This window comes from Ictidomys tridecemlineatus, chromosome 3 (genome assembly GCF_052094955.1).
Source record: "Ictidomys tridecemlineatus isolate mIctTri1 chromosome 3, mIctTri1.hap1, whole genome shotgun sequence".
In the NCBI taxonomy this organism is placed as follows: Eukaryota; Metazoa; Chordata; class Mammalia; order Rodentia; family Sciuridae; genus Ictidomys; species Ictidomys tridecemlineatus.
The window spans coordinates 155,178,298-155,193,009 of NC_135479.1; the positions used below are offsets into that span (position 1 = coordinate 155,178,298).

A 14,712-nucleotide genomic window follows, 5' to 3' on the forward strand; every position below is an offset into this window, starting at 1 on the left:
TCCTTCCTCTCTTACTAGTACAGCTTTCTGTACAGATTTTTATTGTAGTGATTTTTCACATTTCTAAGTAGAAATGTTCATACTAGTGTTTTCTGTGAGACTGAGAATTAATTCCACAAGGCAGACACTATTATTCATCTTGTACATTCACACCTACTTCCTCTTAGGTACTCAGTTTGTTGTATGAATAAGTAAATAATGTTAATCTACAAGTTTACTAAAGATATGAGGAAAATGGTGCAAGTTCATGAATATATATTATTTTTTAAAATTTATAATTCTGAATCCTCCAAAGACATATCACACTGGATTGTTTGGTTCAAGCCAAGTACATAAATTCTAAGTTAAGAGTTACAGGCACACCAAAAGGGGTTTCTGGTTCTGTCCATAGTCTACAAAATCAGGAGCTTTCACCAAGAAAGAAAACTGCAGGTATTTCTTACTCTCTAAATTCCTGATTTACTGTTATCTGAACTCATGCTCTCCAAGCTCAGAAACAAACAAATAGGGACAAGTGTTGAATGAATATTTCACTATTTGAAATCTGAACTCATCATACGGAACTCAGGAATCAAACTGATTCTTGTGAATATCTTTTGTTACTCAAACATATTAGCTGGAATTGTGAGGGATACCCTATTGTTCAGATGTATTATTTACATATATATATGTAAATAATACATCCATCTAAACCATCCTTTTCTTGCAACACCTGTCATTCACTGTATTCATTGGTGTCCAGGATAAAGAACACCATCTCCTATGAAATGATTGAGTGCTTCCTGCTTAATTGTACAGTCAGGCTTAATTCTTCCTTGAGGAAGTATTTGAAGCTATGTCATAGAACTTAGGACTCATGGTCCCCATGGAAGGGAGAAGAACAAATTCTTGATGGGCCACATCTGAATTCCTAGCACTCAGCAGAGTAGTTTGTGATTCATACCACTTAAATGAGTGAGTACCTGGGCTAACAGGGCAGGGGCAGGGACATGATGAGGCCAGATGTCAGAAGTGGCTTTGACGCAAAGTGGGTTGCCTTAGTATCAAAATGTAGAGAGTATTTGTGGAATAATGTAACATTTTAATGAAATGTTTAGGGTTCTTTTGGGCACTATTAATGCAATCCCCTTCAAATTCACATCTTATTTCCAACACTTGGTGTTTTTAAATTTTTTTTTTTAATCTCTAAAGTTTTACTTCGATGTATTCAGAAGAGAATCAAGGTAAATATTCTTTAAAAACCTAACACATGGGGTAGAAGCAAACTCTTACCTATGAACCAGGGTGTTCTTGAGGCCCCCCACAAGGCCTCGGGCGATGGTGTTCACTCTGGGGGTAAGAATTGCCTGGGAGACATGGAAGGAGCCCTGGGGGGCGCGCTCACTCAGGGTGGTCTCCAAGAAGAGGATTAGTTTTCTCACACTTGTGGTATTTGCCCAAGGTGCTGGAATCTTCTTTCCTGGCCACAAGAAGGAGTACTGCTTGTAGAAGGGACAGTGGTAGAAGATAAGAACCTGAAATGTTCAAAACCAAGAAAGGCAACTCATGAAAAAGCTGAATGCTAACTAACCCCTGGGATTTACACTGATTACTGGGAGGAAAGACAAATATATGTGGGAATGAAAAAATGGTTATGTACATACTTTAAAAAAATCAATGAGCAAAGATTTACTAAGCACTTCTATATGACTGACTCAAAGATTCTTTTATTTTTTTGTCATGAACAACTTTGGAAGTCTGGTAAAAATCACTGCCACCTTCTCAGAATTATAAATGAATATAAAACAAAATAAACAAGATCACAAAGGAAAATAAAATAGACAAGATGACAAAGGAAACCAATGATAAGAAAACAGATCTATGAATACATTAAGTACATTTGTAATAAATAAATGCATACCCCTCCTGATAAATTCATTGCATAAAATATTTTATTGTGAGTTTAGTAAGTCTCACAATTTGAGTTAGTGATGAGCACAAGTGAGGTTTTAAGATAGCTGCAATAACTGAAATGTGAGATGGACATCTATGGGGATAAAGTAATAAAGCCAACACCGTTGTGGGCCACTGCCTGTACTTATAAATGAATTTTCAGTTAAAGTTTAGTAAAAACAAATGTGTAATATTTTACCATCCAAATTCAGTCTTTGTAAATTATATCCATTCATACCCCCTTGGGAAATCTATGGACTTCAAGCGTGAAAACTCTCAGGTTGGGTTAGCTCATGTGGTTTAGAAGTCATGTTTCCTGTGTTCATGAAAATGACACCGAGCTCTTGGAGTTTCGATAAACACATTGAACTGATTTGTGAGTCTTTAGATTTTTAACTATGTGCACTGACTCTGAATGAAATCATGCCTCCCAGTGGAGGAAGGGAATGTGCCACTCGAGACAGGGATGACTTCACAGAGGCAATGGGCCTCCAGTGGGACCACTCACAATGATGGTAATTTTGAAAATAATTAGCCAGCCACATCCACAGCATTAATTAGTGTCTGGGAGGCAGCTGTGGGACAGGGAATTGCTATTTCAATTGTCCCAATTCGGATCTCTGTGTAGGTTTCTAGAAGTAATATATTTCTTGCCATTTTGAGCTCCCATGATCTGCTAAAGGAAAGTTCTGGGTATGCAGGGTCCCTGGACTACAGTCCTCAGATAGCTGGCCTGGAGCCCAATCCTCCAGGCACCCAAGAACAAGGGCTTTGCAGTCCATCCTGTTTCCAGTGTACATTTAGCTGGTGACTAAGGTGTTGACTGACTGTCCCAGAGGCCCAGAGCCAGCGAGTGCCAGGCTGCATGCACTAAGCAGGGTCATGGCTTGCTGTTTTTAATGGTTTTGAATAATGCTGACTGGCTGCAAATGATGTCTGTGGTAAACACGCCTTAATGAGGTTAATCACAGGCTCACAGTAAGCAGATTGCCTGGGAGATCTTGGAGGATTTCCTCCTGGCAGTGGTGTAATTGGCAAGTTTGGAAGGCTGGGGACTCCCAGAAGAGCTGCCCTGGGCAGTGGGCTGTGGGAGGGGGAGGAAGCTGTGCAGGCTTGTGTCAGGCCTGCCACAGGTCTCCCTTGACACCTGGCCCCTGGGCTAAGCATCCCCAAAGGACAGTGCTATCCTTTGTTCTGCCTTGAAAAGGTGCACACAGTACAAATTTTGCAAGGGGGCTTCATGCTTTTCCTCAAGTGCCCTGTTGAGCAATCTGACCCTGAAGGTTTCAGGGGAATTTCTGCCCACAGTGGAGGCCAGCCTAAGCAAATCAGCTCTCATTCTACAAGATTTCAGGGGTGGAGTCTCTCGCCTGTGCTTTGCATCCTCTTCCCCACCTCATTCTGCTGCAGTTTTCTCTGAAACACTTTACCCTACAGCTCAGCAGCTCTTGTTCGGTTTTCCTCTTGAGACAGTTTTAAAAATCTCATTTCCTTTAAGAACTATTCCTTGATTGACCGCCTCTTACTTTGAGCATTTCTTTACTGGGGGCCTTGGGAGGCAGATTTATGCTATGTTCTACTTTTCATCTGATTTATTTTAAAAAAAATCCCTTCCTATGCTACAGAGCATTCAAGGTAGTCTTATCTTGTGTTTGCATATTAATTGTTTTGTATTTACTAGAGTTGTCTATTCCTACCTTCTCCATGAGATCATAAATACTTTGGAGATGTACATTCAATCTTCTGATTCATTGTACCCTCCGACCCCGTATGCATGCCTGTGAGCTGCGACATACCTGCATGTTGAATGTATGAAATTTGACTAGATCATAGTACACTTTTTGATATTAAATTGCATAATAAAATACTCAGGGTTAAACACAAGGCAGGTCATTACATAATGAATATTTAGAGTCTGACCATATTTAAAGTGGGAGCCCAACCCAGCACAGCAAAAAGACTGGTAATCCTCCTTGAGACTTCTTGTTTTAACTTTTAAAGACTCAGCACCAGTCACATGGGGAAGGAAGGAGCATAGGGGGATCCTGGGATTTAGACTGCCCTTTCTGATATGTCATCATAGACTCTGCATAACTTTAGAGGTATTTGAGGTTGGATGACACAGTTAATTTGTCCCATTCTTAAAAACCACAATGGACTTTCCTTCTGCTGCTAGAAATTCACTGTTCACACTATTTGTTATTCCTGAAGATACTTCTAACTCCTGCAGGTTTGTAGTCAGTTTAGTTTGCAATACATCAGCCATTCAGAATATGAGCAGGGTACAAAATTCTGAACTTTTATTTGAACTCAAATTAACCTTACCTGAAACCCCATATCAAAACCTTTCCTTTTTTCTATTCTACTCTGGGACCCTCTGAAATTAGGGGCTTATTTATTGATAAAGAAAAAGCATTTTATTAGCAAAACAGATGAGAGCAGTTGTGAAGTGATCAAGGAACATGAACAGCCCTCAGAGAGCAGCAGAAGCCATGGGAAGTCTGGAGCAGAAAGAACCTGTGATGGAATCCTGGCTCTTCACTCACCCACAATGTTTTCCTCCAGCAAGTTGCTCAATAAACCTATGCCTCAGTTTCTTCATCTGTAAAACAGAGTACTAATAAAGTACCTATCTCATAGTGTGGTTAGGAGGATCATGTGAGTTAATCCATTGCCTAGCACATAATAAAGGCTTAGGTGTTACTGCTATTATTACTATTATCTAGTGATGTGAAAGAGAAACTCTCCGGGGATCAAAATCTCTCCAGGTTGATTGGACCTGTGACTTTGAATATATATAAACTTGGGTTTGGGGGCGAGATGTGATAAATATTTGGCAAAATATCACAAAAGTTTTAGTGAGGAAAAAATGACTTAGACATATTTTAACAAATACTAAGATTTACCTCAATCAGCCTCTGTGGAGTCAAAACATTTAGCACTTGCCATCAAGTCTTCTCATTGGTTTCCCCACTTCTGCCCTCTCCCCCCTGCCCCTGATGTTGTCCTAGCACAAGAATCGGAGGGATCCCATTAAGACCTGCATCAGGGCAAAGCTGTGCTCAGAACTCTCCCCTGTGTGACCACCGACTATCTCTCTGTCCTCTTCCTGCTCTTCATTACCTGCTTATTAGCTTCTGTCCCTGTTTTTCCTCAAAGATATCAGGGACACTCCTGCTTCAAGGCCTCTGTGCTGGCTGCTTCCTCTGCCTCCAAAGACCCTCATGTTTCACTCCTTTGAATGCAACCTTTTCCATAAATCTTCACATAGACTGCCCTGCTCATCCTATGCAAAACTCAACCAACTCACCCACACAGTCCTGGTTCCCAGATACCATGCTGAGCTTCTCCTTTTCCACAGTTCTTATCACTTTTCACCCACACATATTTATTACCTTTGTTCTATGACCTATCTCTACCCACTTGAATGAAAGCTCCACTAGGGCAAGATTCATTATCTGCTTACTCACTGATAAGAATGGTACCTGGTACATACTGGTATTCAGTAAATATTTACAAATACAGGGGCTGGAGATGTGGCTCAAGTGGTAGGGTGCTTGCCTGTCTTGCGCGGGGTGCTGGGTTCGATCCTCAGCACCACATGAAAGTAAAATAAAGATGTTGTGTCCACCGAAAACTAAAAAATAAAAATATTAAAAATTCTCTCTCTCTCTCTCTTTAAAAAAATTTACAAATACATAATCTTTAACTTATTTTTAACTAAGTCTCTCCCTGAGTTCAAAAACATCTGCCTCTCTTAAGGATGTTTTGCTTTTTGCATTTATTAGGCAAATAAGCAACTTTGCTTTAAGGTACTTGCTTTTTTTTTTTTTTAAGAGACTAAATTATTGGTTGCTTGATGTGATTTAGATATGAGGTGCTCCCCGCAAAATTCATGTGTGAGACCATTTGAGACCATTCCATTCTAAGGTGGAATGGTTGTATGGTGAGAGTTGTAACCTAACCAATGGATAAAAACATTGATAGGGATTACCTGGGTGGTAACTGTAGACAGGTAGGGTGTGGCTGGAGGCAGGTAAGGTGTGGCTGGAGGCAGGTTTCTGGGGATGTACCCTTGGAGTTTTTGTCCCTGGTGAATGGAGCTCTCTCTGCTTCCCATTGCCATATTCTAAGCTGCTTTTCCCCTACCACTCCTTTTTCCCATGATGCTCTGTTTCATCTTGGGCCCAGAGGTATAGAGTGCACCGGAATCTCTGAAACTGGGAGCCCCCAATAAACTTTTCCTTCTCTTTAACTATCAGGCCTTGGTCACAGTGATGAAAAAGCTGATCAAAACACTGTTCTTCCCTGAAGCTCTTCCCTGCTGCTACCATCCGTGAAACCAGAGTGGAATGTTTCTGAGTCCCACTTCCTTTGCCTGATTGTGTCCCTCATGGTCTAGGTTTGGAGGCTCTTCTGGAAACACACTCTCAGCAGGTGTGTTCAACAGGTCTTCCTTTCTTAACTCTGTCTGTGACCCAAATTCTATGAGGAGGGCCTGTAAAATAGTCATTTTCCTGTGACGAATGACTTCATACAACTTTGTCAGCTAATACTGCTCCTTTTCACTCAATACCTTGGCAAGGGTGATCTGCAGAGACCTGAGAGTGTGGGTTTAAAGCAGGCCTCTGGGAAGATAGAATGGTAAGGACCTACTGGCCCATTTCACAATTTTGCCTCCGGCTAGTTCTGAGCAGGCCTTTCTGTCAATTTACATGCCAAGCAGATTGCCAAACTTTAAATATTTGGCAGGGGTTAACCCAGTGAAATAGAGCTCAGGGAAGCTTTGCAACTATCCTAGAGCTCAGGAATCAGTGTACCAAACAATCCCACACTTTCCAGCCTTTGAGCCCAGGGTTGAGCTGTTTTACAGATGAATACACAGGAAAAGCAGAAAGAGCTGCCTTCGTGCCCTTGACTGCTCGTCCCTCCTGTCCCTCCTTCCCTCCTACCTGGCACTTCTTCTCCCACAGGGTTTGCAGCGTCATGCTTTCCACACTGCAGGCTGGACACAACTTGTTTTCAAAGGCCTCCTGGATCCGGAGAACCAGGCATTTGTGATGCGCCTCATCCATGGCATAGAAGTGGTTAAAATCCAGGAAGACAATCTCTTTGGGGTGTTGTGTAAGGAAGGAGTCAATCTCCATCAGCCCATCCCAGACCTTGATGCCAAAAAGCCCATGGATAAAGTAGATCTCCTGGTCTGTGTCCCCTGGCTTGGAAGACACACGCAGGTCAAAGTAGCGGATCCCAGCTTCCAGCTGTTCCCGGAAGGTCAGGTTCTGAGTCACAGACCATTTCTTCATGAGCTTCTTCACCAAGGAGATCCTGGCGAGGCGTTTGATAGCCTGAGTTTGGTCAGGCCCCACGGGGGACTTTTCATCCACCCAGTAGCTGAATGAATCATGGGAACCTGGACAAGGCAATAAAAGGGAAGAAGACATGAGGTGGGAGCTGGGAGCATGGAGCCAACCGATAAGAAAACGACCGCAACAAAAATGAAGAACGCAATGGATGAAAACATTGTAAATGGATACTTGCAAGATTCTCCAAGCCTGCTGAGGATGAAATAAATGCAAATAAAAGCAATGCAGTCATATTAGCAGCTTGTTAAGCCCAGGGTAACACTATAATTCTCACATATTGCTAGTGTGAGGTAAATTAATAAATACTCTACTGGAAAGCCATTTAGAAATATGTTGAGAAACAGTAGCTTTAAAATATTCATTTCCCTAATCCAGTAATTTCATTTCAGGAAAGCTGTGTGGAGGGAAGAAACTCAAATATTAGGAAATACAAAGATGGTTGCCAAAGAATATCCAAACACAGAAACTGGAGGTTGCTTAAGTGCCCCTCAGAGAAAAATGCTTCATGGTGGCACATACACTTTATTTACGCTGTCACTGAAACAAAGGGCAGAAAAACACTATGTCTAGGTAATGCTGGGATAGGCATTTTAATTTTAGGAAATGTAGAATTTAAAGAATTGGTCCCCTTTTTGTGCTTTTAGAATATAAAAGATAAATAAAATTTAAATATTATGTACATGTGCCATTTTACTATTGTAAAAATCTGAGTCAGTAGGGATGATTTCTTGACAGATCAAATAATCTGATGCACTGAACACAAATTAGTGATCTTGTACTCTTTTTTAAAAACTGATATCTTGATAGTTGAAATTGCTATTCAATGGTTCCACTACATATTCTATTCCTCTGCCTTAAGAACAAGAGGGTAGGAATCCTCTTAAACACTGAAATTATTTTGGTATAAAGTATAAGTGACTGTGATCTGTGTACTTCTAACTATGGTAAGAAATTATTTTACTAGTAAATATTTCAGGTGAAATTTTCTTTAACAATTATTTTTAATTTGTCATTACTTTCTATCCATTGTCTTTATCCTGTTTATTATCTATTAACTCATGTGGCAGGATAATTTGTTTAGGGCTGTTCCTGGCTTTGAGGCTGGGGACAACACAGAAGTTGACATGTACAAATCCAGGAGGAAAACGTCCTCGTTCTGACACTACTAACCATGTCTCTACCAAAAACACTCACATGAGAACCAAAATTCTTGCATTTGTACTAGTTCATTGTCACATGCTTTCTATTTTACTAAATTTTAGAGTAGGAACTTCATATCTAATATGAATTTTTTTATAAAACTCTATTGTTTTATATTATTTTGCATTCTCTTGAAAAGAAATCATCTTGCATTGGCTTTACTATTTTATCATCTCAGAGATAAAGTGAACAAAAGAAAATCAGGTGACAGATGATGCTCTATTTTTATGCAGCATCTAGAACATGGAGGGGATATAAGTATTAAGAAAAATCATATTTATTAATCCTTAAGCAAATTGAATTTTGCAAGTGAGAAAATTACCAGCATATTTCAGATAAAAAAATTATCATTACTGATAGAAATGTGGAGCAAGTCCCTTCGGATCTTCCGCATTGGTTATCATTGTTAATAAGACTCACTGGATACTTGCCTAATGCTCTGCTTCCTTTGGCTATACAGAAACAAGAAATTTTTATATCTCCTCATTGAGAGATTTATTACAAATACCTTATATACGGGTGGTGAACAGCCAGTTCTTTCTAAATTGTATTAAAAGCCCAGCTGTTCAGGATGCAGTGTGTAATACAGCACAAGGCACATGTTGAACTTAATTCTTCCCTGGGCATCTGGGAATAGCCATTATCCAAGCATGGAGGAGAGACACATCCCCGCTGGGGTTCGTTTGTTGATGCTGAGCCCAGTTTCAACTCCAGAGAGAGATGTGCTAACAACCTCCAACACTCTTCTCCATGTCTGAGGACTGTGCAGAAATGTGACAACCAAGGGACCCTAGGGGCCGTTTCTGAACATGCAGGGTACCCAGCTCATCCCATAGAAAAGAGAATAGGCATAGTCCCCTTGAACACTGAGTCTCTCTTAACTCTGCTCCTTTTTCATTTCTCTGGTTCATCTCATCCTTTCTGACATCCTGTGCTTGGTACCTACTCCCCAGCCTGACAGGATAAGATGATGGACAGGTTGTTTGCTGAATGTTTTATAGTGGCTGTCCTGCCTAGGCTGACAGCAGTCAAAAGCAACCATCACTCAATAGCTACCATCAATATTTTTGTCTTTCTATTTATTTATTTTTCTAGACAGCTTTTGCCTATTACAGAGTGAGTTACATAACATTCCAGCAATGTCATGCATTTAACTACTTTGTGAAAAAAACAGGCTCAAAATGACCTCCCCCGTGTTGTGCGGACAGTATTTACAATGTAAAGCAATCTGCAAACAGTACTTATAAAAATCCTTACATTTTACAGTGTAAATTCATTACATTGCAAATTCATTATCAAAATTTCTTCCCTTCTTCTCTTTCCAAGGAAGTTATTTTACTCTTTAAAAACAGTCTACAACAAGAGCGATTCCCCCACTTGCTCTGGGATACATGAATTAAATTCATGTACTCCCCAGAAAAGGAGCAATATGACTCTGCTCATTAATCCTTGACTTCTTCTTTGAGAGAATGGCTGCATGGGCTTTGCTAACGACAGCAGTTCCATGCTTTCTGGTTTGTTTAATGACAAGGCCAGAAAACAGTTTAGGGGCTCATCCTCTGTGAATTCCTGCCGATGAAAGCTTTTTCACTGCTACTACCCAGCACTGACTGTCATCTTTACTCGACCCTCTATGTCTGCTTATCTCTGTCTAAAATAGACTTAAATGGTGCTCTTTTAATTAACACAAAGCACTTTCCCTCTTCTGGCTTGCCCTCAACACTGCTGTCTTCCCTTTCCCTCTTGTGTCAAAATCTTATTAACCCTAACAACCAGGCTTGCTGCCTTTTCCTGCTCTGACTTATTATTCACTCCTCACCATCTAAGTCTTCCTTCCACCCTTTTATTGTTGATCCTGACAACTTCTAATCAACCAAATAGTTTTATTCTTCTTGGCTTCTTTGAGGTCTTGCCAACCTAGCTCTTTTCTGGAGCCTTCCATAGCCTTGAACTCAGTGATAGGGCTGCATATTTCTGGGCTTCTTATTCTTCCTTCATCTCTGTCCTTCTATCTCTTTTGCTTACTCCTCTTCCTCTCTCTTATTTCCAAATTTAAATGTTTTCCAAGGATATGTTCTCTATTTTCTCCCTTTTCCCACTTCAGAGATTACACACCTCCCAGTTGACCACAGCACATGTTATGTAGGTGACACCAGAAACTTCCTTTCTAGCTCAGACTCCTTTAAGTGTGGTCCTCCATCTGGCAGCTTGCACACAAGACAAATTACATATTTCCTAAGTCAGCAATTCACACTGTTCTTGTCACCCCTGCAAAGTGCCTTTCCTGAATTCTGGCCAATAAATCACCCAGTCACACTTGAGATCTTGGATTCTTTTTGAATTCTTCCCACACCCCAGTTCCCTTCTTCCAACTAGTTATCGAAATTTTACACTTGACCTTTGCAACAAATATCAAACGTGTCTCTTCCCTCAACCTTTGACTGCTGCTCCTCATTAGTAGACTCATTCCCTGTCAAATAATCAGGACTAAAAGGACCCTTAGTCCTTTCACTCCAGCCGCTCTCTAATTTATTCATATCAAAAGGTAGTGATTTTAAGGCACAGCTATGATTATGACACTTTCCTCCTGTCTCCCAAGTCAGGTTCAAAAATCTGAAACTGGGAGTTAGGACTTTCTCCAATATGGCTCCAGTGCCTCATGGCCTCATCCGTCCCCAGACCTCGCTATGTAGCCTGGCATCCTTGGAGTGCAGTATACCTAGAAAGACAGATCTCTTTCTGGACTCTGTTTACTCTCATTTGCTGCCACCCTTTGTAAAATATTCTCTCATCCCAAATCTGTCCATATCTCCTCCCCAGAATTTACAGTCCATATTAAATTGCTTGCTCCATATCTCTTTTCTTATCTGTAAAATGGGCACAACAGTAGCTGTTGTCATAGAATTGTGAATATTCTAATACATGCCAAGTTCTTAGGTACACGCTGACACACAGGAAGTGCTGGACTATCATGATGTGCATTATTAACCAGTCTTTGTTAGAAACCAGAGGGCAAAGGACTTATCAACTGAAGCTCCTTATCCTCAATACTGAGGTTCTGGAAGGTGTTCTTTTTTTCTGTGCTTGACTCATTGTTCCTCACAGTCTTATTGGTTGATATACAGAGGACAGATTAGCCTGCATTTTATTGAACACAGCTAACATTCTCTAGTCACAGACTAAGCTGTCACAACCACTTCTAAAATCTTATCATTTGATTTTGCTACTTTCTGATCACAATTACTTTTCCTCTGCCTCATTGCAACAGCAACTTTACATTTCCCACCAATCCCAAAGCCCAGTACTGGATTTTCTTCATCCTTCAGCTTTTTTCTGAGGTCATTCAGTTACCATTGTCACCTGCAGGGTTAGTATTTATAACTATCTGAAAGCTGTTAGGATCACTGCTAAATCATATTACTGTCTTCACATAAATTATGTGCACAGCCCCAAGATGCACATGGAAATATTAACACGACATTTTCTAACAACATTTTTTTAAAGAAGGAAGGGAAAGAAGAAGGGTCATTTAAAAAAAAAAACTTTATTTTTATTTGTTTATTTTTATGTGGTGCTGAGGATCGAACCCGGTGCCTCACGCGTGCAAGGCAAGCGCTCTACCACTGAGCTACAGCCCCAGCCCATAACAAATTTTTTGATTAACAGCAAATGTTTTTCTCCTCTTCTGTAAGTTTTAGGAAACAATAAGCATCAAACATTATTAGATCACTATATTCAGACTTTTCTCCTCAGGGATTTTTGCTGTCATCTGAAGACTAATTGTATAGGTAGTAAGATATATGAACATAAGTCCTTCCTTAATACTCTATAATCCTAGGACCACTTTTAGCTATAGAAAAATAAAGGTTTCTTTTTCTCCCCTCCATTTTCTGGAAATTTAGTTTTCTGTGTTTTTATTTACACAGTTATTATTCTTTTTTCTTTCTATTTTCTTGGACCATCAATAGCCATTAATAAAATTTCTTCTTCCTCTCTATACATACCAACCCCTGGATAATGTATGTAAAGACACTTTGTAATAGAAAGCAGTGATCCATAACCTTAGATGTTAGAATCATTCAGAGGGAGTTTTCAAAAAACACAACTCCACCATGATCCCATCTGGAATCTCTCTGCAGTGGGAGCTCCCCAGATGATTCTCTTGCATTCCCAGGCTTGACATCCATGGCCATAATACAAGCTTATCTTTCCTAACAAGTTCATTGGTTTCTGTATGTGGCTTTCTTAGGTTGCTCATCTAGTGATTTCAATTCTCCAAATAACAAGATTGCTTTTCCTGTATTGAGATAGATGCTTTCTTCGCTATCCCTTTGTCTAGGAATGCCACATTCAATGAATAATCACAGCTTTTAAATGGAGAAAAAATATATTGGGAGACCTGGCTTTCCTTACTGTTATTTTCTAGGCAGTGATTAGAAGAGGTTGCTTGAGATTAATAGGGGCCTTTGGGATGTGTGTTTGGTTGGAGAGTTCAGAAGGAAGTCACTGGGGCAGCAAAGCCCTGAGGAAAGAGAGTTATTGTGGAAAGAGGCTCCAGGATCTTTGTTTGGAGCTTCAATCATTTCTTCCTGGACACCACTGGGGCACAAGAAAATCTAAGAGGCCAATAGCAAGAAAGAAGGCGACCCTGTGAGTTGCAGGGACAGTCAGTTTGTTCTTTATCTGGAGCGCACATTGCTGCTTAATTCTTTTGCAAGTTTGTTATTTGGGGATTAGAAATCTCAAGTGAGCATATGGCAGTTTTTAGTTAAAACACTTTCATTACCCATTTCTCGCAAATTGGAATAGTAGCCATTTTCTGAACGCAATTAGAAAGAACTTAAGGTAAGCTTCTTGGGAACCTGATTTCTAAATAAAATGAAAAGAATTTGAATTACACACTCTGTACCTAAAATGATCCACTGCATTACAACACAGTGGCCCATCAGAACATGTGGTAATCATACTCAAAGCCATGAAGGGAGGAATGGGGCGGGAGTTCAGGGAAACTTCTTTACCAAATCTCTGGGAGGCATACAGGGAGGTGGGGGTGGTGATCCCATGTCAAAGAACTCATCACATGACCTGTTTAAGACTCTCTCTGTCTCCACCTTCCTTTAGTACTGCTCTGCTTTGCTGAGCCTTCAACTTTGAAGTCCATTCACCTTTCCAGGCTGGCTCACAGACCCCTTCCTTGACTGGGTGCTTCTCACGATTCAGAGTAACTGGCCTATTAGCAGTGACATCACAAAAATTAGTTCTTGGGGGGGGGGGAAATTTTACTCTGATGCACAGATATGCATAAGGTACATAAATAGATACATAGTACATCTGCAGTATTAAAATTTCACATGGGGGTTGCCATCAGGATAGGGATGTTTAAAAAGACTGCTGAGCAGAGAGATAATAAACAAAAGGCTGAGAAACAGTGCCCTAGACTGAGCCCCTGGCTTGTCTGGCCTCATCTCTGAGACTATGCCTCTTTTTGTCCTTACTGGCATGTTCTCAAATCCCTCCAGCAATTGTTTCCCACTGGACCTCCATCCATAGGTGACCAATTACCAAGAAGTTCTATTCTCATTTTCTGCCCCAGAACACTAGAAGGCTGGGAACCTTTCAGTTCTTCTCTTCTAGTTATCTCTAAGGTATTCCCAGTTGTCATCTCTGGGACCAAGAAGTCATTTCTCAGCCCCAAAGGATCCAGACTAGCAGTCTATATATATCAGCTTAGGAAGCAGAAATTTACAAATGATGAGCCCTGAGGCTAATTTAGTGAACTACCTCAGCTCGGAAGAAGCTAAGTGGAGAGTTCTCACAGTGGTTAAGAGCATAGGGTCTGGTACCAGGCTGCTTGAATTCCTAATCTACTGATTAGCTACATAACTGAAATACTGTGTTTTGTTTCCTCATCTGCGAAATGGGGATAACATCAGTACTAACTTCATTGGTTTATTGTGAAGACTAAATGAATCAAGTCAGGAAAGCACTTGGAAGATTCCCTGGCCAATAGAATGAGCTCAAACATAACTTATTATTAAAGAATTTGTCATCTTCTACTTGGATGATACTATCAGAGAAATAAATAACTGAAATTTCAGTAAATATTTATATTTAGGTACTGTCATGACAATTAACATTTAGAGCTGGGAAAAAGAAGTCTGAAGTTTAAGTGATTTATTTTAGGTTAAAATCAATATTGAAGGAAGCAACTTCA

At 40.3% G+C, this 14,712-nt stretch overlaps 1 protein-coding gene across 2 annotated transcripts in view; it reads right to left on the reverse strand.

Moving 5' to 3' along the window:
• The window catches only part of Plcxd2 (phosphatidylinositol specific phospholipase C X domain containing 2), a 46,186-nt gene that overhangs the window by 12,113 nt on the left and 19,361 nt on the right, over positions 1–14,712 (reverse strand). For both annotated transcript variants that reach the window (XM_078044259.1, XM_005340978.5), the window contains exons 2-3: positions 6,885–7,345; positions 1,273–1,514 (exon numbers count right to left, since the gene is read on the reverse strand). In XM_078044259.1, the coding sequence (XP_077900385.1) occupies positions 1,273–1,514; positions 6,885–7,345 (703 nt within the window). The remainder of the gene's footprint in view (positions 1–1,272; positions 1,515–6,884; positions 7,346–14,712) is intronic.